At 42.2% G+C, this 25277-nt stretch overlaps 1 protein-coding gene across 12 annotated transcripts in view; it reads right to left on the reverse strand.

Moving 5' to 3' along the window:
- Window positions 1-25277, reverse strand: part of tcf12 (transcription factor 12) — a 367875-nt gene that overhangs the window by 339136 nt on the left and 3462 nt on the right. For 5 of the 12 annotated variants that reach the window (XM_038813410.1, XM_038813409.1, XM_038813408.1 and 2 more), the window contains exons 1-3: window positions 23538-23664; window positions 22740-22832; window positions 22073-22145 (exon numbers count right to left, since the gene is read on the reverse strand). In XM_038813410.1, coding sequence (XP_038669338.1) covers window positions 22073-22145; window positions 22740-22811 — 145 coding nt within the window. In that variant the 5' untranslated portion in view covers window positions 22812-22832; window positions 23538-23664. Of the gene's footprint in view, window positions 1-22072; window positions 22146-22455; window positions 22833-23082; window positions 23475-23537; window positions 23665-25277 lie in introns of those variants that run through there. The other 7 variants (XM_038813414.1, XM_038813412.1, XM_038813406.1 and 4 more) reach the window with 6 other exon arrangements.

Genomic DNA, 25277 nt, shown 5'->3' on the forward strand with positions numbered 1-25277 from the left:
TCCAAAAAGGTATTTAGTAACTTGGTATGTCAATGGTTATTGCATAAGATAAAAACTCATGGTCTTGAGGGTGATATATTAACACTGATAGAGGATTGGCTAATGAACAGGAAACACAGGATAAATGGGTCACTTTTGGATTGCCAAATTGTAACTGGAATGCTGTAGGGATCAGTGCTGGGACCTGAACAATTTACAACTTATATTATTGATTTGGACGAAAAGGACAGACTGCCATTAGCCAAATTTGATGATACAAAGCTAGATAGGAAAGTAATTTGTGATGAAGCTACAGTCTTCAAAAGGGACATGGATAGGTTAAATGAGTGGGCAAAAGATTGGCATATGGGGCACATGTTGTCTGTTTGGCAGGAAGAATTTTTAAAAGTTGATGAAATACAGAGAAACTTCAGAATTCTGTAATATAACTAAGTACTGGGAGGAAAGGATCCTCCTCAGAGAAAAGATGAGTAGGTTATGCCTATACTCAAGTTGGAGTTTAAAAGAATGAGGGGCCAAAAGATTTTCAGGGGGCTTGACAGGGTGGATGCTGAGAGCATGTTTCTTCTCATGGGAAATCTGCAACTAGGGGGAAAGGAGTTCTTCAATTTAAGAGAGGAAAGGGAATTTCTGCAAAGAGCAGTTAGTCTTTGGAATTCTTTTCCACAGAACAGTAGAGGCTAGGTCATTGGCTAAATTGAGAGTTGGACAGATTTACAGATTACTGACCAACACGGGAGCTGGGATTATGGAGGACTGGCAGCAAAGTGAAATTAAGGCCACAATCAAATCAGTCATGATCTTATTCAATGGCAGAGGAGGCACGATAGACCAAATGGCCTACTCATTTCTTACGAATTTATGATATCATATTCATGAAGGCCCACCTTCTGAACCTTGCCCCTTGCCTGCCGTGTTGTAATCCTCAGATTAAATCACCACCTGTCAGCTCTCCCCCTCAATGGGCAACGCAGCCTGTGGTCAACTGGCATTATGGCGACTTTGCCGTACCTTTATGGTATCAGTTTAGGGCGAGTGAAGGATTAAACAGAGCAGAGTTGGGTATCGCCACAGAATATGGCAGAGGCCATTTTTTCTGGCTACGTTACAATAGTGTGCACAAATGAAGCCATGCGTTTTATCAGTAATAGCATTCACCGAAATAAACTCAGAAATGGTCCTGGCTCAAACCATGTCAAAACCATTTGGCAAAATGATCAAGAACTCCTCCTTACGCCATTAACTCAAATATGAGAAAAACAACAATGTATATGGAGCCACTTGCTCACATATTCACTAGCTAATTTGAAACTCAAAAGATCTACCTCACCAATTCTGTTGAATCGTCCGAGGACGTTACAAAACTGCTGCTGTTGTAAGCTCAGTTGCCACCGTGAATTAATTTTCAAAAGGCAAATAAGCAAGATAAAAGTCTTGTGGATTAACTGACAGATTTGGAGCTGAATAAGTTACTGGTTGCATCCTCAGACAGAAAGTAGTTATTAATATCAGTAGTTTTGCATGAGGATTAGTCATTCGTGAATGCTGCAACTTGGGCTGCGGTCCTATATTTTAAATCAACAACTGAATTAAGGCGTGACAGGAAAGATCAGCAAGTTCGCAGGTGACAAAAAGATACGTGCAGATACAAGGGGAGAGGACTTGACAATTCTCAATTCAATGGAGCGATCAGTTAGCAAATTTATTTTCTCTACATTAAAGTTATATTTTTAAAAATTAGATTCAGAGTACTCAATTATATTTTTTTCCAATTATGGGGAAATTTAGCATGGCCAATCCACCTACCCTACACATCACTGGGTTGTGGGGGTGAGACCCACGCAGACACGGGGAGAATGTGAAAACTCCACACAGACAGTGACCCGGGGCCGGGATCGAACCCAGGTCCACGGCGCCGTGAGGGAGCCGTGTGAACAATTGGGCCACCGTGCCGCCCATGACATTAAATCTAACAGGATGCAATTTGGAGGGGTCATTCCAACTATCCATAGACCTTTCAGAGTTGCATGCTCACGTTTCTGGGCAGAAGACCCCAGATATTATATTACATTAGTCATTGAATGTCCATGTCAAGTGCTGCAAGGCCATTGCAAATATAATTAGGGTGTTGATATACTGTCAAGACAATTAACGATTAAAAACAAAAAAATTGCACTACTCCTTTGTTAAAGGCCTTGGTCCAGCCACAGTTATAATACGGTCCCAAATTTTGGTAATCACACATCACAGCAGTTGCTGAAGTCCTGGAAATGTTTCAGGAAGACATAATAAATATGAGCTCAAGTACACTCTATGGCCCTTGATATAATCAATATAATCATGGTGGAGTGTCTGCCTCAATTCCACTTTCCTGCCGAACACCCCCCCCCCCCCCCCATACCCTCAATTGCCCGAGTTCCAATGCTATCCAAACTTGCAATATACTGAAAAATGGGGCATCCTACAATCCTCTGCCATAGTTAAGTCCAAAGATTCACAAGTTCGGACTCAAACTCATCAGTCCTAAATAACCACGCCCTTCTGTCAAGACCGTATCTCAATATTCTACATGCAAATATTCAAGTTGCAAATTAACGTCTCTCGTCCATCTTCCTCAAACCAGATTTCCGCAGTTAGGTGAGCATTGTGTGTTTTGGAATGCTTCCTGTGTAAGCTTCCAAGAATCTCCCAAACTAATTTAACGGCATGAAGCACTGCTGCATCGGACAGCCCATGAAGAAAAAAAAAGTGCGCGCGCGTGCATGGTGATGGTGGTTGGGGGGGGGGGGGGGACATTTACAATCCGAAAATAAGGTCACGGACAGTGATTCAAGAGAAAAACCTGCATTTATATTGCATTTTGCATGACTACCAACCGTCTCGAAGCACTTGGCGACCACTTAAATATTTTTGAATTGTTGAAGTACAGGAAACACGGCAGCCAATCTGTGACCAAACATCAACGTAATAATGAGCAAATAATCTTGTTGATTGAACGAAACCAGGGATAATGCAATGGGAACTTTTCAGTTCGCCCGAGAAGGTAGACGCAACTTCAGTTTAACATCTCATCCAAAGATGGCGCCTCCAGGAGAGCAGCACTCCCACACTGGAATGTCAACCTGGATTGTGACCAAATCCTACAGTGGGTCTTGTACCCAGACCATGTGTGTAGAGGTCAAAGTGCTACCAAATGAGCTAGAACAATGTTTCATATGCATATGGACACATCTTCTGCTTTAGTTTGTTACAGGTTAGTAGTTGTAGCATTGCTGGGTTAATTTATGCATTTTACTATTAGTTTTAGCATTATGAAATGATGACCTGGGTTCGATCCCTGCCACGAGTCACTGTCTGTGTGGAGTTTGCACATTCTCCCGTGTCTGCATGGGTTTCACCCCCACAATCCAAAACGATGTGCAGGGTAGGTGGATTGTCCACACTAAATTGCCCCTTAATTGGAAAAAAATTACTGAGTACTCTAAATTCTTTTTTAAAATGACATGGGGTGTCACAATGGTTAGCATTGCTGCCTCAGTGCCAGGGACCAGAGTTCAATTCTAGCCTTGGGTGGCTGTCTGAGTGGAGGTTGCCTGTTCTCTCCGTGTCTGCGTGGGTTTCCTCCGGGTGCTCCAGTTTCCCCACAGTCCAAAGAAGTGCAGGTTAGGTGGATCAGCCATGCTAAATTGCCCCTTAGTGCCCAGGCTAGGCGAGGTGACGGGGTTGCAGCGGATAAGGTGGGGACCTGGGAAAGGTGCTCTTAAGGGTCAGTGCAGACCCAATGGGCTGCATGGCCTCCTTCTGCATTGTAGAGACTGTATGAATTCTATGCTAACAGCACGGGAAGTCAAGGTCAAAGACCAAACGTCAAATTAATTTTGCTTAGTATTGCTGTTCTCTGGAAACTGAAGTAGAACGGTTTCCTCCAAAGTGTAGACATTTTATTTATAGCTTAGAGAGTAACTAAAGGCGGCATCCTAAAAATTCTCTGCATCAAATACCAAAATTGCGCCTCAGTCCCAGAATTTATTTCAATTGACCTGTTTTTTGCAGACACAGCACGATCTTCCTTGTATGGTGAAAACACCATTCATGTGTAATCTGTTTCTGTTTATAATTGTGACCTACATCTATTATTAAAAAAATGGGTTCAGGTTAGGTCAAGAAAGACATATACAAACATTTGCAGCACAAAAAAAACCTTTATACTAACAGGCGCAACTTTAAAAACTGAACGTCGATTTCTACTGGAAAACAGATCCTTTGAATTGAACCAGGCTAATTTTGAAAAAAAAAAGACTTGTAAAGATTCAGCAGCTTCCTCAGGCACCACTTGTTTTCAACAGATCACAATTGCTATGGAAACATCATCTTCCTCAGTAACAAAGTCTAAATTGATCTATGACACATGAATGAAAGATGTCCAAACTCAGTGACTGAATCACCCCTGCAGCACCAGGCACAATGTCAAGTAAAAAGGAACCAATTTTTAGTTGTGGATTAAAAAACAGATTTTGCCACCAGTTATAAGGTTAGGTATTTACCCAAAAATAAACAGCTGCTTTCAGTTAAATACTTTGTATGACACAAAACAATGCTGAAATAGCTTGTTCAATCCTGTGTTGGCAATAAGCAAAACACTGATATTTATTTTTTTTTAAACACCATTTTTTTTTGCTTGTGTCAGAACTAATGAGTTTTCTTTTCAGTAATATCTACCCATTTTATATTGCTGTTATTTACATTTCACAAGAGCGGGTGCTGTCGAAGTGGTATTGTTGCTGGACTAACAATCCAGAGAACCAGTGTAACGCTCCAGGGACAAATTCAACAAAAATCTAATGAGAACTATAAAACCCTTGTCTATTGCTGTAAATATCCATCTGGTTCACGAACATCCTTTAAGAAAGAAAACCTGTCACCCATTACTTGGACTGGTCCACATGTGACTCCAGATTCACAACAATGTGTTTGCCTCTTTGCAAAGCCACTCAGTTCAAGGGCAATTAAAATGCTGACCTTGCCAGCAACACTCCAAGCCCATGAGAGGGGGCGGGGGGGGGTATGCTAATTTGTCAAATTACAGTTTCTGAAATGTTAATGTAATAATTCCTTCAAGCGGATTTTGTAGTAGAAATGTTGCGCTTGTCTAATCAAACAGCCTCGTCAGTACCCCAGTAAATAGATCCTTACCAATTGTGAAATTAATGTGCCGTCCAGGTGCACATTCAAGATATCAATACATTTTGTGGTGCCTTTTGTCTCACAATGGTCTTCGGAATAAAAAGGAATTTAAAAAAATGATCTCTCCAGAAGGCCCATATACAGCCATTTACAGCTATAAATGGAATCCAAAATAAATCAGCAAAGAAATAAATTCCAGCCTAATTGCCCAAAATGCAACTTGGAGGATACAACTGAAAAGATGTGTCAAGATATCACACTGAATAAGTGTTCACAATACAAGCATCATTTGTCTAAGAATTACAAGGGCAATAAATAATTTGCCCGAAAATGAAAAGAAAACCATTTGGGAGGAGGATGAATTGGAATCAGTTTGCTCATTACAGTATTTAAACATCAACTTCTTCATATTTATTTTATAGCATATTCAAAATATCGTAGAGCAGGGGCTAGCATCAGCTTTTCATGTATTTGTTAACTTAAATAATCTAATTTCTCATGTGTGGAGTAGATAGTTATGCTATTCAAGACTAAACATTTTCCCCCACTTCTATTTAAGGTCACAACTCTCTCGAGCTCAAAATATGAATTTGGCTGTCTCATTTGTATATTTAGACAGAGACTGCTGGGATACACATTTCTAAAATGTATTGTTTTCAGATCAACTTTCCAAGCATCCAAACATTAATCAGAAAAAAGTTTTTAATTTATTTTTTTACGAGATGTGGATATCACGAGCAAAGTCAGAATTCATGTCAATTCCCTAACTGCCCTTCAGAAGGTGGTCATGAGCGATCTTTGTAAACCGCTACAGTCCATGTGGTGTAGCCCTACCTGCAGTACTGTAGGTAGAGTAGAGGGAATTCCAGGAGTCTGGCCCAGTGACAGTGAAGGGAACAGCGATATAATTCCAAGCCCGAATGGTGGGAGACTCGAGGAGTAGAGAAAGAACAGGTAACCGCCAAGCAGATAGGTGGAAGGTGGCAGTTAAATGCAAAGAAGTTGCAGTGATTCATTTTGGTTGGAAGAATATGGAGAGACAGTATAAAATATGGGGTACAGCACTGAAGAGGTTGCAGGGACAGAACAGCCTGGGTGTATATGTGCTTAAGTCATTAAAGATGACAGGTCCGGCTCTGGGTCACTGTCCGTGTGGAGTTTGCACATTCTCTCCATTTGCGTGGGTCTCACCCCTACAACCCAAAAGATGTGCAGGGTAGGTGAATTGGCCATGCTAAATTGCCCCTCAATTGGAAAAAATTAATTGGGTACTCTAAATTTACTTTAAAAATAAATATTTTTTTAAAAACTTACAAAATTAATGACGACAGGTGAGGTGGAGACAGTAGTTAATAAAGCACACACAACATGGAGTACAAGAACAAAAAAGGTTATGCTGAACTTGTATAAGACAAGTTGAACCTCAGCTGGAGTACTGGGTGCCACACTACCGGAAGGCAATAAACACACTGGAGAGATGGCAACGGTTTACAAGAATGGTTCACGCGATGAGAAACTTCAGTTATGAACATAGATTAGAGAAGTTGGGATTTTACTCCTTGAAAAGAAGTCCAAGAGGAGATTTAATTGACGTGTTCAAAATCATGAGGGTGCTGGACAGGTGAGGAAGAAACTGCTCTGGCTCGCAAAAGATCAAGAATGAGGGGGCATAGGTTATTTGAAAAGAAGCAAATATGAGCTGAGAAAAAGTAGTTTTCACACAGGTGAGTGGTTTAGGTCTGGAATGCACTGCCTCTGTGGTGGAGGCAAGTTCAATAGAGGCATTCGAGAGGGCTGAATAGAAACAATGTGCAGGGTTATGAGGAAAAGGCAGGAGACTGGCATAATGTCATAATGTGCATTCGGAGAGCCAGTGCAGACACAAATGGACGAAATGGCCTTCTTCAGTAGCGTGTGATTTGCAACTGGTACTCCTGTGTACCTGCTGCCCTTGCTCTTCAAAGTGGTCGAGTTACCCCCACCACAATTCCCACTGACTCAGAGTTTTGCGAGGGCTCCTTGATGCCATCCGCGGTCAAATGCTGTCTTGATATCAGAGCAATCAAGTTGACATCTCAGGTGCTGCTCCTGGCTCTACATTGAACTAGGGTTGATTCTCTCTTTTCCCCTCCCCAGTTTAATAGTAGAGTGGGGTATATGCCAAGCTATTAGGTCCCAGATGGCCCACAGTGCCTTATGCATGCCCAGTTTGAGATGTTAGATCCGTTCAAAATCTATCCATTTAGCATATTGCAGTGCCACTCAACACAATGGAGGGTATCCCCAACATGAAGACAGAAGTTTTGTCTTCACAAATACTGGTGTGGTGGTCACTCCTCACAACAGATGTATTTGCAGCAGTCACATTGGTGAGGATGTGCTTAATGAGGATGTGCTCAAGTAGCTTTTTCCCTCTTGGTTCCCTCACCACCTACCGCAGACCCATATAACAGCCATACCCTTCAGTCCTTGGTTAGTAGGGGTGCTGCTTGCTACTCTTGATGGATGTTGAAGTTTCCCACCTTCAGTGCTTCCTCCAACTCGAGGGGGGTAGGTCAGTGGTAATCAGCAGGAGGAATTCTTTCCATGTTTGACTTGGAGCCATGAGACGTAATGGAATCTGAAATTAATGTTGATACCCAGGCAACTCCTGCCCAACTTTATATCACTGTTCAACCAGTCTGGGATGCTGATAGTTTTTTTTTCTGGGACAGGGTCAAGAAGACAGGATTCTACAAGTATTTCAATGCCTGGGCTGTTGCTTGTTCGTGATTCAGCCTTCACATCTGGGACAGGGTCAAGAAGACAGGATTCTACAAGTATTTCTATGCCTGGGCTGTTGCTTGTTCGTGATTCAGCCTTCACATCTGGGACAGGGTCAAGAAGACAGGATTCTACAAGTATTTCAATGCCTGGGCTGTTGCTTGTTCGTGATTCAGCCTTCACATCTGGGACAGGGTCAAGAAGACAGGATTCTACAAGTATTTCTATGCCTGGGCTGTTGCTTGTTCGTGATTCAGCCTTCACATCTGGGACAGGGTCAAGAAGACAGGATTCTACAAGTATTTCTATGCCTGGGCTGTTGCTTCTTCGTGATTCAGCCTTCACATCTGGGACAGGGTCAAGAAGACAGGATTCTACAAGTATTTCTATGCCTGGGTTGTTGCTTGTTCGTGATTCAGCCTTCACACAATCCCCAGGATTGGTCAGGAGGACTTTGTAGGGTTGAGGGGGCTGAGCAGGTACGACTGACAGGTTTCCTTCCCTTTTTTTAAAATATAAATTTAGAGTACCCAATTATTTTTTCCAAGGGGCAATTTAGCATGGCCAATTCACAACCTGCACATCTTTGGGTTGTGGGGGCGAAACCCACGCAGACACGGGGAGAATGTGCAAACTCCACACGGACAGTGACCCAGGGCCGGGATTCGAACCCAGGTCCTCAGCACCGTAGGCAGCAATGCTAACCACTGTGCCACTGTACTGCCCTAGGTTTCCATCCCTAAAAGGACATTTCATGAATCAGATGGATTTTTGTGACAAGGGTTTCATGGGGATGGAGATGAGTTTTTTTAATTCTAGATTTATTCATTCAATTTCCACCAGCTGCCATGCTGGGATTTAAATCTGTTTCCAGAGCATTAGCCTGTGGCTCTGGATTGCTAGTCCAGTGACAGTGGCACTATACCACCACTTCCTTGGGAGATTAGTTGAATCAACAGGTTACAGGTGGATAGATGAAAGCAGACAGAGGCCTGAAAATCCTGCAGAAAGAAGCAAGGCCTTTAGATCAAGTCTTTAAATCAAGAGGTTTAAATTACCATGGATGAGCAATGGCCACCGACATCTTTTGTCAAGCATTTAATCAATTGTCACCAAACATGGAAAATGACTCGACTTCTATGCACAGATACAAAAACACAGCATTAGGGGCTGTCATTTGGGCCATCATATCTGCATTCTGAAGAGCAATCCTGCTTTTCCACTTCTCTGTTGTTTCCCCATTGCTTTGCCATTTATTTTCACCAATTCCATTTTGAAGACAAACCAGGGGCTGGTTTAGCACAGTGGGCTAAATAACTGGCTTGTAATGAAGAACAAGGCCAGGACAAGGGGCTTTTCACAGTAACTTCACTGAAGCCTACCTGTGACAATAAGCTATTATTATGAGCAGCACGGTAGCATTGTGGATAGCACAATTGCTTCGTAGCTCCAGGGTCCCAGGTTCGATTCCAGCTTGGATCACTGTCTGTGCGGAGTCTGCACATCCTCCCCTTGTGTGCGTGGGTTTCCTCCGGGTGCTCCGGTTTCCTCCCACAGTCCAAAGATGTGCGGGTTAGGTGGATTGGCCATGATAAAGTGCCCTTAGTGTCCAAAATTTCCCTTAGTGTTGGGTGGGGTTACTGGGTTATGGGGATAGTGTGGAGGTGTTGACCTTGGGTAGGGTGCTCTTTCCAAGAGCCGGTGCAGACTCAATGGGCCGAATGGCCTCCTTCTGCACTGCAAATTCTATGATAATAGATTTGCACCCATCAGGCAGTGCATTTATTCTTCCCCCCCCAAATTAAGGGACAATTTAGCGTGGCCAATTCACCCACCCTGCACAGTGACCCAGGGCCTGGATCGAACCCGGGTCCTCAGCACTGTGTGGCAGCAGTAATAACGAGTGCGCCACCGTACCGCCCCAGGCAGTGCATTCAAGTGATAAACACTTATTGCATCCCAGGTTTTTCCTCACATCACCTCTAGTTCTTTTATCAATTGGCTTAAATCTGTGCGCTCTGGTCATCAACCCTTCAGATACTGGAAATAGTTTCTCTTCTTTTACTCTTACCTAACCTCTTATCAAACACCTTTACAAAATCTCTTCAGTTTCTGCTAAATGGAGAACAACCAGCTTCGCCAGCTTGATTGCAATCCCTCACAACTGGAACCATTTTAGCAACTTTCTTTTATACCCCCCAGTCCAGCATTGGACATAATGCGTCAAATAGGCCAAACCAATACTTTATACATGTTTAGCATGACTTCCCAGAATTTGTAGATTTGCGATATGGCTTCACATACCGAGAAAAAAAAAAACTCTGGAAAGATTTCTACTCACCACTCCTTTAACACAAGTCCTAAGTTTATATCTCCTCACTGCCAACTCATTTACCATCAAAAAGTCATTCACCGTTTGCCTGCTCAAACATTTCAGCACAAAATCTCCCTTCAACTTCCGATTCCAACTGAACACCGCACATGCCAAACATCCACATTGCAGAGTGAGTATTTTAGGCAGCGTCTTCTACGGCCAAATTTACTGGCAAATGTCAGTGTCATTCCTGGCTGTTGTCCAATGCGAATTCCTCTCTCGAGGAATTGAGCTAGAAATATGGGTCAGGGTTCTACCTCTTGGAGCAGCAACAAGGAGGGAGGATTCAGGAAAATTAAATGCGAGTGCCAATACATGCCAGGAAAGATGGAATCTGCTTCATTCTAAAAGCACTTTATGAATACAAATTACTGTTGCTATATCTCCTTTTGCGATCTGATGTTAGACATTCCATCAGATGCAATGTTTTACCGAAATATGCAACTGCAAAGTCATCAGCTGATGACAAATTTTTAAAATCATGTAAAAATGAAAAAAACTGGCACTGTCCCAAAGCATCTGCAGGTAATATAGAGTTAACCGTTTAAAAAAAAACAATGGACAATACTAGTGGGGGAGACAGCAGCTAAATGGACATTGTGTACTTCAATTATTGGAATTTCAAGCTTGCAGAGCAAATAAAAGCCATTTTACAATAAAGAAAGCCAATTTTCAGGACACTGCTAAGTGTCTCTATTGATAGGATGACATCAAATCTACCCAAAGTCTTCAAACTTCATAGGGGTCCTCCACAAATCCATCCCTAACCCTTATTTTTCATATACAACTCCTTTGCATTATTATTCAAAGCACAGCATTAGTTTGCACATGTGCACTCATGTCGCCCAGCTCTACCTCCAAACTCATCGAGACACCTCCACTGACTCAGACTGTTTTTCCAAGATCCAGTAGTGGATGAGCGGAAATTTCTCCCAAACAAAATATTGGGAAAACTGAAGTCCATTCACTTGCTACCAACTCCAGTCCCTCTTCCTCACAACAGTCTGAGGCTAATGCTTGCAACCTTGGCATCATCCTGGACTCCTAGAAGAGCTGCTAACCCACACCACTAATAAGATCACTTATTTCCCTCCGTCACCTCCGCAACATTGTCTTACAGTCCTTATCTCAGCTAGTCTGCTACTGAAATCCTTATCCATTGCTTTGTTACCTCCAGATTTTAATCTCCCAAAACAATCCTGGCTTGTCTCCCACATTCTGCCCTCTGTAAAAGTGAGGTCATCAAAACTTCAATCTCCTCCAGCTCCAAAACCCTCAAAAGAGATATTCTAGCCTTTTGTGCATCCCCAATTTGAGCCGCTCCTCCACCGATCCCTATTGGCCAGGCCCTAAGCTCTGGAATTCCCACTCTACACCACATTTTCCTCAAGACACTTCCTCAAAACACAATTCCTTAATGAAGCGTTTGCTCATCTGGCCCAACATATCCTTATGCGGTTGGGTGTCATATTTTGCTTTACAATGCTTCTGTGAAGAGCCGGAGGACATCTGACTACATTGAAGGGCACGCAAGGAAACAGGAGACTACGTTCAAGTGAGATGCAGACAGTAGCAAATTAGGTTCACCTCTGAAAGAGTCAAGATCTGACATAGAACTAACAACCTTCAACTAAGTAAGACGGCTTTGTTAAACTGGGAACTGCAGGGTAGTGGCAATTATTTGTCAGCTGAAAGGAGTTGGTTCAATTGGCGTTAATTACTCTACCAAGTAAAAAAACTAGCTTGTGACCCATCAGAAGGTCAACACAAGAGACTAGTTTTTCAAACTGCACAATCAGTAGGTAGTGTGGGTAGCACCGTAGCACAGTGGTTAGCACAGTGGCTTCACAGCGCCAGGGTCCCAGGTTTGATTCCCCGCTGGGTCACTGTCTGTGCGGAGTCTGCACATTCTCCCCATGCCTGTGTGGGTTTCCTCCGGGTGCTCTGGTTTCCTCCCACAGTCCAAAGACGTGCAGGTTAGGTGGATTGGACATGCTAAATTGCCCTTGGTGTCCAAAAAACGTTAGATGGGGTTATTAGGTTACTGGGGTAGAGTGGAAGTGAGGGCTTAAAGTGGGTTGGTGCAGACTCGAATGGTTGCCTTCTGCACTCTATGTTCTTGTACAAGGAGACAGGAAATCTATGTCAGAGTGAGACAGAGAACATGGTGAGTGCAATTGAGACCAAGCGAATTAAGGCAAAATAAAATGAATCCAAGTAAACCAAAGTAAAATTAAGTTAACAAAAGTAAAGTTAAGACGTGGTAGGATAGCTCGGTCATGTTGAATGAGTGTCCTGTAATATGTGCAAGTCATGGGCACTACCAGAGACCCAGATGATCACGTGCAGTAAGTGAGACCAGGTCCAGGAATTCTAGCTCCAGGTTTCAGAGCTCAAGCAGCGGTTGGAGTCACAGTGGTGCACTGAGAGTGACAGCCAGGTGGCTAGCACATTCAAAGTGGCGGTCACACCGCAGGCTCGGAGCATGGAGGGAAAAAAGGAACGGGTAACCATCAGGCAGCCCAACAGAACCAGGTAGTTTGTGCAGGAGTCCTCAGAGGTCCCACTCACTAATCGGTTGTGTGTTTTGGACGTTGGTTCCTCGGAGAGTGCAGTCAGAGTCAAATTTGTGGCAGCCCGGGTGGCTCAGCTATAAGGGAGGAGGGGAAGAGTTCTCGGGGATCCATTAGTTAAAAGAACAGACAGGCACTTCTATGGTCGCAGACATGCTTCTATGATGACATGTTGCCTCCCTGGTGCCAGGGTAAAGGATGTCACCAAACTACAACAGAGTATTGTGAATGAGGATGCACAGCTGGAGGTCATGGTCCACATTGGTGCAAACAATGTAGGTAGGAAAAGGAATGAGGTCATGCAGGCCGAAGTTGAAGGAATTGGGAAAGAGAATGGCGAGCAGGACCTCGGAAGTAGGAATCTTCAGATCACTCCCAAGGCGATGTGCACATTACTGTAGAAATAGAAGAGACCAGATGAAACCATGGCTGGAGAGATGGTGCAGCTGGGAGGATTTCTGCAGCATTGGGGCCAGTCTGGGGAAAGTGAGATCTGTACGAGCCAAACAATCTACAACTTAACCACACCAGGATAAATGTCCTTCCAGGGAGATTTTCAAGCATAGTTTGGGAGGATTTAAACTAGATTTGCAAGGGGGTGAGAACCAGAGGGCAGATTCAGGTGGGATAAAATCAGAGCAAGGACAAATCAGAGCAGGGAGCAGGAGACAGAATATTAGCAATGAACTCTCCAATCAAAAGAAGCAACGGTTAAAATTGTACAGAAATTTGGCAAAGTTAGACGGGCATATATTTAAATACAGAAGAATAGCACCCCACAAGAATAGCATACAAAAGCAATGAACTGAGGGCACAGATAAGACACATGGTAACATGATATCAATGCTATGAAGGATTAATCCTGTATTGTCACACCCATTTAGAAAAACAAGTTTGCTGAAAATGCAAACCTGACTGGCTTAAAATGTTTATCCTGCAACTGAATGGAGCAATTATTGAAATATGCTAGCAACTTGCCTACCACATTGCTCACCAGTTGATCTTGGGTCAGAGGACATTTGGCCTGTTTAGCTCCCAAGGCCACCGTTGTGAAAAGACAAACCAACATTTTGCTCAGTTCAGGGAAATTTGTAAATGTTTGTGCACTTCATTACCCTAACCCAGGATGGCCTTTTAAAATTAGCTATTAAACTCAATTCCACTTGCAATAAACACCAACATTTCAATTTTCCTTCCACCTCAGCTTTTCAGTCTATCTACACGACTATACTTTCTCACCCTGGTACTGAAGACTGAATTCTTTATTAAATCACATTCAATAATGCACAACTTAAACAAATTAATTGTGTGAGGGGTGGAGAGCATGGTAGCATTGTGGATAGCACAATCGCTTCACAGTTCCAGGGTCCCAGGTTCGATTCCAGCTTGGGTGACTGTCTGTGTGGAGTCTACACATCCTCCCAGTGTGTGCGTGGGTTTCCTCCGGGTGCTCCGGTTTCCTCCCACAGTCCAAAGATGTGCAGGTTAGGTGGATTGGCCATGATAAAGTGCCCTTAGTGTCCAAAATTTCCCTTAGTGTTGGGTGGGGTTACGGGGATAGGGTGGGGGTGTTAACCTTGGGTAGGGTGCTCTTTCCAGGAGCCGGTGCAGACTCGATGGGCCGAATGGCCTCCTTCTGCACTGTACATTCTATGAAAATATGTTTTAGTCCTCCAAAGCTGGAGGATTACTGGAATGAGGTTTTTAAGGGTGATCTCTAAAGTGGTGCATGTGCAAAGAGAGAAGGGAGGAGGAGAGAAGAGAGAAGAAGAGAGAAGAAGAGAGAAGAAGAGAGAAGAAGAGAGAAGAAGAGAGAAGAAGAGAGAAGAAGAGAGAAGAAGAGAGAAGAAGAGAGAAGAAGAGAGAAGAAGAGAGAAGAAGAGAGAAGAAGAGAGAAGAAGAGAGAAGAAGAGAGAAGAGAGAAGAGAGAGAAGAGAGAAGAAGAGAGAAGAAGAGAGAAGAAGAGAGAAGAGAGAGAAGAAGAGAGACGAAGAAGAAGAAGAGAGAAGAAGAGAGGAAGAAGAGAGAGAAAGAGAGAGAAAAGAGAGAAGAAGAGGAGAAGAAGAGAGAAGAGAGAGAGAGGGAAGAAGAGAGAGAAGAGAGAGAAGAAGAGAGAAGAAGAGAGAAGAAGAGAGGTGGAGGAAGGAGACGGAGGAGAGAAGGCGATGGACGGAGATGAAGTGGAGGATGCGAGAAGGAGGAGAGAGGACGAGAGAAGGATCGAGAGGAAGCGAGACGAGAGAGAGAGACGGAAGAGAGGAAGAAGAATGAAGAAGAGAGAAGCAGAGAGGAAGAAGATGAGAAGCAAGATCGAGAAGCAGAGCGAAGAAGAGAGAAGAAGAGAAGAGAGAAGAAGAGAGAGAGAAGAAGAGGGGAGAAACTGAAGAGAGAAGCGAGATGAGAAGAGAGAAATGAGAGAAGAAGAGAGAAGAAGCCAGAGAAGAAGGAGGAGAAGGAGAAGAAGAGAGAAGAATAGATGTGAGAAGAAGATGAGAGAATGAGACGAACGTAGAGCAGAAGAAGAGAGAAAGGAGAGAAGAAGAGGAGAAGACGAGAGAAGAAGATGGAGAGAAGATGAGACCAGAGAGAGAGAACGAAGAACGAAGAAGAAGGAGAGAAGAAGGAGGAGAAGAAGAAGAGAGAAGAAGAGAGAAGAAGAGAGAGAAGAGAGAAGAAGAGAGAAGAAGAGAGAAGAGAGAGAAGAGAGAGAGAGAGAGAAAGAGAGAAGAGAGAGAAGAGAGGAGAGAGAAGAGAGAGTATATGTGTTAATGGTGACTATGGGTGATTCCGGATATCATTTTGCCATTTATTTATGTTAACATGCGGGCTAATGTTTGGGGGTTTGGTGGGAGGATGGGATTGTTGTTATTGGTATGGGGATTGACATTACATTTGTTATTGATTATTTATGGTTGGGTGTAAATTTGGGAGAAAATGTGAAAATGAGAATTTTTTTTTAAAACGTCAACAAATTAAACAATTTGTTCAATTAAGAGGTTTCACTGTTAACTGCAGTTATCAACATTAACTGATTGATCTTGAAGAGAGTGAGAGTGAGAGAGAGCGCGAGTACTTTTTTCCTAACACTTACTTGATTTGTTTCCCACCCTAATTGTTGGAATCTTAAGATTTTGCTTTTTCCCCCCAATGCAGCTGTTAGCGGAGGTTTGTAGATTTATACATTATATCCCCAGTATTTTCCCTGGACACATTGAATTGTTACTCCATTTAGCAGACACTTTGGCTGCATCACCCCATGCTAATTTTTGTACTGTGACTCATATTGAACTGAATTGGACACCAACTGGTCCAATATCTTTAAAACGTGCAAATCCTCAGAATCAGGTCCCATGATTTCTCTTTGTTGACAATCTTGTTCACTTTGGTATCGTCTGCAAACTGGAGTATTCTTCCTGACATGGATCAACCAAGCAACTTGTCTGTGAACAGTAACATGGTTAGTCTGATCCAAGTTGGTCAATATTTATTCTTTATCATTATGTCAATGTTCATCTCGAAATTCATTTTTTTCAACCACTTCACCAACATACCATTCGCAAATTTACACACTGCAACAAATTTTATCCATTATACATCCACCATTAACATTTCCACTCACCCTACAATGCATCCCTGAAAAGTAAATTTCGATAAAAATGCCATAAGAAATAAGCATTCCATCTTCAAACCCAGCTCCTGCTTATGGCTGTCATATTTTGTGGTCCTCCTGAACCAATTTTCTCAGCAAAACACTCCTGCATCTCCCAAAAATTGTGGCACAATCCAGCCTTTATATCACTGCCTGTACAGGATTATCACTACATTAAATGAGGCCAATAAATCATCTTACTACAACTCCCTGAAACTATTAAATCCATTCCACACCAGCAAACTTCTTCAATCCTAAAGTACAACCTCATCAAGAGCAACACTTACCCATTACTTTCCTGCTCTAACTGCTGATGCAAATGTCCCCTGCCACCCACTCTCCTTTTGTAATCCCAAGCTGCTGCTGTTTTTTTTCTTTAAATTTACGAGTACCCAATTATTTTTTTCCAATTAAGGGGCAATTTAGCGTGCCCAATTCACCTTCCCTGCACATGTTTGGGTTGTGGGGACAAAACCCATGCAAACCTGGGGCTTCTGCTGTTTTTAAGCACTCCATTTCACAGCTTTTCCAAAGATGGTGAGCTATAATTCACAGATTTTGCTGTTAAACACTGTTAACTCCAGAATGCATCATAAGCTTCTCCGCAAGCCAAGGTTCCAATATCCCAATTACTGCCCAGTGATTTTTGCCTCTTTAAATCCAAGGCGACACTCACAGCTAAACTGCAGCTGGTTAACAAGAGTTCCTGCTTCCAGCGATTCTGCACCATCCTTTCAATTGTGACCTGTAGCTGGCAAATTGCTGAAGCAGTATTTTAATTCTCCACTTGCAGATCAGCTGCTCCAAGCAATAAGTTCTTCTTCAACCAGGAAACTTAAAATGAGTTAGTGTTAATTGGATACCCCAGTTCCAAAAGTATACCTTTTGCACTGATTCCGGCAACACTAGAATCTTGCCAGAGTAGATGGTCATCCAGCCCACTGGCTTTAATGAAGTTAAGACAATATCAAATCCATAGGAGATGGTTTACGTAGCAAAGTTACATGGCATTGTAGATTTTGCATGACACAGATATTCTCAACTGTGAAATCCTCCCCAACTCCCCCTCAAAAATCTATAATTTACCAATGCAAAGGTACATTGTTCTGCCACCACATGGACTGGAAATGCACAGCAAAGCTGTACCAACACACTGGCTTGAGTTGTAGTGCAGAAAGCACTAACAGACAATATCTCAGTTCAGTTATTGTTATTAGGAAATCTGTGTCCACTAATTTAAGGATGAACAAGCAATTTTGCTAGTATTGCAAGCTCAGAAAAAGCAATATATTCCTGAAAGTATAAAGCATTCAGTCAAATTGGCATACTTTGACACAGAATGTGACCCACAACCTTCATGTTCAGAAACTCAAGTCTTCCAGATGTTATTTAATAATGTACAAATTGCACTTCTGCAAATTTCATAGTTACTCTTTAAATGCCTTACTGTATTAGTTTGATGTGCAAGCTACCTCAATAATGGGCAACACTGTGGTTAGCACTGCTGCCTTGCAGTGCCAGAGACCCAGGCTCGATTCCAGCCTTAGGTGAGTGCCTGTGTGTGGAGTTTGCCCATTCTCTACATGTCTGCATGGGTTTCCTCCAGGTGCTCTGGTTTCCTCCCACGGACCAGGTGGATTGGTCATGATCAATGTGCAGTGATACAGGGATAGGCATAAGGCGGGGGAGTGGGCCTCGGGGAAATGCTCTTTTGTAATAATAATCTTTATTGTTGTCACAAGTAGGCTCACATTAACACTGCAATGAAGTTACAGGAAAACCCTCTCATCACCAAACTCCGGCGCCTGTTCGGGTACACTCTAGGGAGAATTCAGAATGTTCAATTCATCTAATAAGCACGTCTTTCAGGACTTGAGAGAGGAAACTGGAGCACCCAGACGAAACCCACGAAGACACAGGGACAACATACAGACCCAAGCAGGAATTGAACCCAGGTCCCTGGTGCTGTGAAACAGTAGTGCTAACCACTATGTTACTGTGCCTGGGTTGAATGGCCCTCTTATGCATGGTGATGATTCTATCGAATAAAACCACTAACATCATGCATTTACAATGTTCTAATGTAATTTATTTTCTGAATTCATGAGTTACAAGATGCACAAAATGTTAATTCTATCCAACTTGTTGACTCATCTAACTTAAATTTGCTTCTCGTAATTTGTTAGCTAATCAAAACTCTCTCAAAATGGTGATTGTACAGCTGTAACCATGTATACCTGCAAAACCTAAAAACAGTAAATTTAAAGTGACCAGTTAACCTATTTTTGATCATGTTAGCCAAAGGAAAAATGATCGTCTGCTAATAGGATTAGCTAGAATGGCATACTTCTGCTGTTCTTCAAATACTACCCTGTGATCAGCAAAAAGTACATGGGTCTTACTTTACCATCAGGCCCAAAATAAGGTATTTCCAAACTGAAGAAGTTGTAGTTGGATTAAATGACTGAGTTTTGGAATGGAGCTTCAGGTCACCAGCTGACTGAACCAAGTTCATTCTTCGAAAGCATTAGTCAGTGTGACTGAAGTGATATGCATGTAAAGCAAGGACATGTGAAGTGAGATGGTTGCTTATTGCAAGCGTGAGAGCCGTGCGCTACCTCTGCAGACAAAGTGTAAATATTTGCCATTTGAAGTTGATGGTAGCTTTATTAATGCATATATAATAAAGCATTTTCTGTAACTCGTTGTGAAATATTCAGCGTGTTAAATGCATTTAATCTTATTCATGGCTGGTGAACATGCTTGATGTCAATCTTACGGCACACTGAGATGAAGGAGGGCCACTCGAGCAACCCACTCACTAGCCTAGGTTGCCCATCACTGGTTTAAATCAAACCAGAAGTGCCAAAGTCCTGATGTCAACCCAGCAATTGCATGAAGGACAGAAAGCACACACCAATATTATGCATGCAGTATAGCATTTTACACAAGTTTGAAATTTAATCAAAGATTCCTCAACCTTTTGTTGGAATAGAACTGTCAAAATTTCAATATTTTGTATTTCAATTTCAAAATACAAGACAATGAAAAAAAGTTACCAATTAGTACATTTGCTTACATGGATCAAAATACACATTAATCTATTGAAGCCACTAAATTAATTTAATCCAGCAGTAGCACTCGATCTCAGATTTAATCATCCCAGTTAGTTGAACTAGATTACTACATGGTATTTATCATCAGACCAGATATTAAATGGTTTCGGGTTCATGTTAAATTTCATTGTACCTAACAGGCGGTATATGTATTCTAAACTACTGCCTTACACTGTATGGTGTCTAACTTTGCTCTGATCTATTATTTCATTTCTACAAAAACAGTAACTTTAGCCAATATGCAGGTCATGCCAGACATGTTCAAATTGTTAGGAATTCAACATATATCTGCATGTAGGTCATGCCAGACAGCTCAAATTGTTAGGAATTCAACATATATCTGGTGCAGTGTTACTGAAACATGGGTTGGGTAACTAATTTATGTAATCCAAGACATATACACATATTACAAAAGGCACTGCTTCCTGACAAAGTGTTCTATAAATGCTCAATGAAAGAAAACATCTTATTAAGCCAAAAGACATTTAACATTTCAGTAACCAGTACTGAAAACACTGTTAAAATGGCGGCATAAAAGAATTGAAATATTCTATTTAAACACACAAGCACAGTTTTAACAGCATCATCTTACTAGCCTGTGAAACAGACTATTCAAATGTAGAATAGTTTCAAACTTTTGCAGGGTGGCAACTCAAGTACTACTTGAGAAAAGTCAAGTTCCAGACTGCAACAATTAAATTATTCTCTTGTATTCTGATGTCAATTATTTTACACATTTATAATTTCAATATTATATTGAAGGTAAGGATTTGTATTAAAATTTTCAATTTTCTCTGGAACCTTGAAACATAGAAATCAGAACTTACAGTGAAGTAGGCCATTCAGCCCATCGAGTCTGCACCAACCCACTGAAGCTCTCACTTCCACCCTATCCCCACAACCCAATAACCCCTCCTAACCTTTTTGAACAGGAAGGGAAGTTTAGCATGGCCAATCCACCTAACCTGCACATCTTTGGATTGTGGAAGGAAACCGGAGCACCCGGAGAAAACCCACGCAAACACGGGGAGAATGTGCAGACTCCGCACAGACAATGACCCAGTCATACATATGACAAGTAAACCAAAAGGATTAACTAATGGGACATTAGACTCGACTAGATTTAACTGAAATAAAATTGCTACTTTTGTTACTACAGAATGAAAAAGACAAAACATTTCTGAAAATAAAATACCAACCATGATCAATAATTCTTTTAAGGTTGTTAAAGTTAGTGCACATATCTAAGTAAGCCGAAACACCATCAGAACATGAAACAAAGTTTTTATTTTTCAGTTAGACAGAAACATCTAACAATGAAGTTGACAAACTAGAAGCCTCGAAAGTCAATATGCACGTCTAAACAACCAAACATCTAAGGATGGACAAAATTGTATGTGTCAAGTAACTTCAAATGTGCACATAACTGTCACCAAGAAGGCGCAGTCTGCAAATATCAAAATAGAGCAAATTCATGAAGGAGTAACATTTCTTCCTTTTCCATGTCGCACTCACTAAGTTTGGTTAGAAGTATTTTTTTCATTAATCCAAATTCCATACAAAAAAAGTAGCAATAATAATTCTGATCCAAATGCAAATTCATTATAAAAACAATGGTCAGAAAAACAACCTTCAAGTATAAGGAACAGGGTCAAATTACAGCATTCAACTTCAGATCTGTACTACATGCAGTACTTCTCATGCGTTAGGAGATGCAAGTCCACCAAATAGCTTCTTCTCATGTGATCACAATGCTCAGTTATTGTAACACTTGATAGCACCTTAGTACTGTAGAAAACCACAGATACCACAAAAGCATTAATAACCATGATCACAGTCATTACTCCCTGATCACAGTCATTACTCCCTACAACCCAAGTTACAACACAAAATGCTGCCAATTAACCACACGTCATTGGAAAATATTCAGAAAGTAATTTCTTAAATTGATCAACCTTTGCCAGATTAAAAATACCTCTTGAAATTCCACTAATATCAAAACTCAAATTCAATCTTCAAATTGAGAATGTATTTTCCTAATTGCCCACAAAAGTCCTTGTTAAAAAAAAAAACAGGATTCTATTTCAAAATATGGATCTTCCTACAGTAGGTAATAGCACTAAATATCACTTACAGTCTCTGCACTAATCTTCGAACCTCCAAATTAAGATTAAAGTTTTACCAGTAAGCAGTTTAATATATCCCAATCATCCCAAATAATTGCTGACATGACAACATTCCGACAAGAAAATTAGCACTTTTCAGATAGCACATCGGATGGCAGCATTCAGAAGGTTCCAACACTAACTGCACAAACACCCAAGTTTGATACATCTCTGCTATAAAGTTGGGGGAAAAAAACCATAAATTCATCAAAAAAACATCCAATGCAGCAACATCATATCAGTCTTACCTGAGCCACCAAATTGACTGCTTGCCAGTGTGGTTGGTCCATTTTTTCCACTATTAACAGGAGGAGAGAACATCTAAAAAAAAATGCAGAGATTAATGAGTGATCTATATTTTAGATCATGAAAATCAAACACGTCAGACTGTACTGATAAGATTATCCTTTGTAATGGCGTAGTCAAAATGTAGGTGCAAAATGACAAATACCTTTTATTTTTTTATATATTTATGACATCAAATTAAATTATCTATTGACAAAATGTTGATATACATTTTAGCCATTGCAGATTGACTCGACTAAATTTTGTTAATGCAATTATAATAAGGACTAATTTCTAAGAAAAAAAAATTAATACTGGACGATTTATAATTCAAAAATATACTTGCCACTACCATTTATTTGACAACACTGATCAGTAGAACTCCAGCAGTAACTTCAGGCGATGCACGAATTCTGAAATAACTCAATGCTGAACTGAAAATTAAGCTCGTGCTGAACGCCACATTACTTCAAACTGTTTTGCATTTATTTCCTAGTGAACCTGCCCTTCGGCTCGCCTAGCCATAACAGTAAACTTCAGAGACACCCTTTTGACTAAGCAAGGCGAAGGCACATGGCTTTTGAGTGATGGGAAAACCGTGTTAATAATAAAAGCCTCCAAGCATCATACCGCACTAAAATCCAGCAGATCGCTCAATTCCTTGTCCGTTCCTATAGCGGCCATCCGCTGCTGTGGGTTCATCTTGATTTACTCTCACTAAACCTAAGAACAAAGCATAATTACATGATTTATTCAAAAAAACATTGTTTGGAAAATATATATTTTTTAAAAAGATAAAACCCTTAGCAAACACCTTCAAAGGGGTTTGCTGGGGAGGTTGGGGAGAAAAAAACGAAATTTAATTTTTTTTTTAATCTAAGGAAGGCTCCGACTCACTGACAAAAACAAAAATAATCCAGAAAAGTTGCCGTGCAGGTGAGAGCCTGCATCAGGTTCCAAAAAAATATCCTACCGCAGAAAACGACGGCGACCCTTCGGAAACACAAGAGTTACTGTACGAGAAATGACAAGCAAGCCCTCTAACATAATTCCACAAAACAAAGACCATTTAGCCTCGACTGGCAGAACCAACAAGCCAAGCAAATCATCAGTATTAAGTTTCTGTGCAGAACAATCCCCGGTGTTTTTTTGTGTTGTTGTGGGGGTGTGAGGGGGGGGTCGGTCCCTCGTGGGTTTGAAATAAATCCTTGGCTCTCTTCCACCCTGCTGTCGGCGGGTTTGGTCTGAGGGGGGCGGCTGTCGCTGCAGGCTGAAGGCAGGGAGAGGCGGGACATGGCGAGGTTCGGGGGAGGGACATTGGGGATCTATCTCGACCCCCTCCCCCATGACACTAAACTCACCCCCTCCCTCCACAGGCCAACTTTAACGACTCTCCTCCCTCCCTCCCGCCCTTGCTCACTCACTCACCTCGCTCTCCCCCACCCCCTTCCAGCGAACATCCGACTGCCGCCAGCGCACACACTCGCCGCCGGGTTGCGTGATGAGTGAGGGGCTTTTTAAACTCCCTCCTCCCCCGCCACTTTCCTTCCTTCCCCCCACTTTGGCCCGCCTACCCACCCCACTCCTCTCTCCACACACAAACCCCCCCTCTCCAACCCAACCGGTGACAGACAAGCCGGTTGGGCTGGCTCAATCAGCTCTTCCTCACTCTCTTTCCCTCCCACCCCCGCCGGTTATGGCCCTCCGCTACCCCCGCGGCTCCTTCAGGCGGACATGTTGTTTTCTGGGAGGGAGGGTGCGCCGCATCACCGCGTCGGTTACGACGCCGTATCCCTCCGAGCCGCGCGCGTTTCGTCTCTCCGTGGACGCTTTTGTTTGCGCGGCAGGCGGTGGCGGTGAGGCGGCCTGTGATTGACAGCTGACGGAGCCGGATGGGCTCCAATTCCACACACTTGAGATGTCATCTTCCTCCAGCGTGCGGGTGGCCACGCTGGATGGACTTTCGTCCGATGAGGGGGAAACGTTCACCGAATTATTCTAACTTCTGTCAGAATTATTTCACTCATTGTGTGCAGAGCAAAACTGCAGCTCTGAAAATCTGATCCAGAAAATGCTGCAAATGCTCAGCAGGTCTGGCAGCGCCTGTGGAGGAATAAGCAGTCGATGTCTTCAGGCCCTTCATCAGAACCAATCATGCCTCCAAGCAGTCCTTTCTAGTTGTCTAAAAAGTTTGCAACAACAATTAAAATACATTGCCCTCCCATTTGGTAAGTTATGATTTTTTAAAAACCAGTGCAGGCTCTTAAAACCACATGAGTTAAAGCTCGATTGCACTGTGTACTCTGTTGCAGGATAGATTGTGTGAAACAAAAGTGGTGCACATAGGAAGATCAATTGTTCATCCAAATTGAACTGTTACCTATTCACGTATCCCCAGTTCTGATTCAACATTATTGACGAGAAATTTGAATTCTGACTCTCTCGACAAGATGATGCCCAACCTGAGTGTTTCCATCCTTTTTTCATTTGTAAATATTTATAATTCGATTTATCTAATAGGAAAGTATATCAGTTTTCCAACAGCACCTATAATCATGCACCAAATTTAAAAGTACTGCAGTATTTCATTTTCAATTTAGAACATAGAATTTACAGTGGAGAAGGAGGCCATTCAGCCCATTGAGTCTGCACCAGCACTTGGAAAGAGCACCCTACTTAAGCCCCACACCTCCACCCTATCCTCGTAACGCCACCTAACATTTTTGGACACTAAGGGCAATTTAACATGCCAATCCACCTAACCTGCATATCTTTGGACTGGGAGGAAACCCACGCAGACACGGGGAGAACGTGCAGACTCTGCACAGACCAGGACCCTGGCGCTGTGAAGCAACCGTTCTAAGCACGGTGCTACCGTGCTGCCCGTATGTACGGTTTTGAAAGCAAGACAAAATACCTCGTACCTTTTTCTCTTTTGTTGACTTCCAAACAGAATCAACCACAATTCCCATTTTCGGCCACTGCTATTGATTCAGTTATTGCCATTATTAACGCCTCCAGACCCATATTTTGTTTTTCGCAGTACCTCTACTTTTTTGCCTTGTACCACCATTTAACCATTAAACCTCTCCTGCCTTGAGGATCATTATTTTTCTTTTTTCTTCTGTTCTGCTTAAAATCTGGTACATCTCTAACTTTTTCCCTGTT

Source organism: Scyliorhinus canicula, chromosome 12 (assembly GCF_902713615.1).
Source record: "Scyliorhinus canicula chromosome 12, sScyCan1.1, whole genome shotgun sequence".
Classification (NCBI taxonomy): domain Eukaryota; kingdom Metazoa; phylum Chordata; class Chondrichthyes; order Carcharhiniformes; family Scyliorhinidae; genus Scyliorhinus; species Scyliorhinus canicula.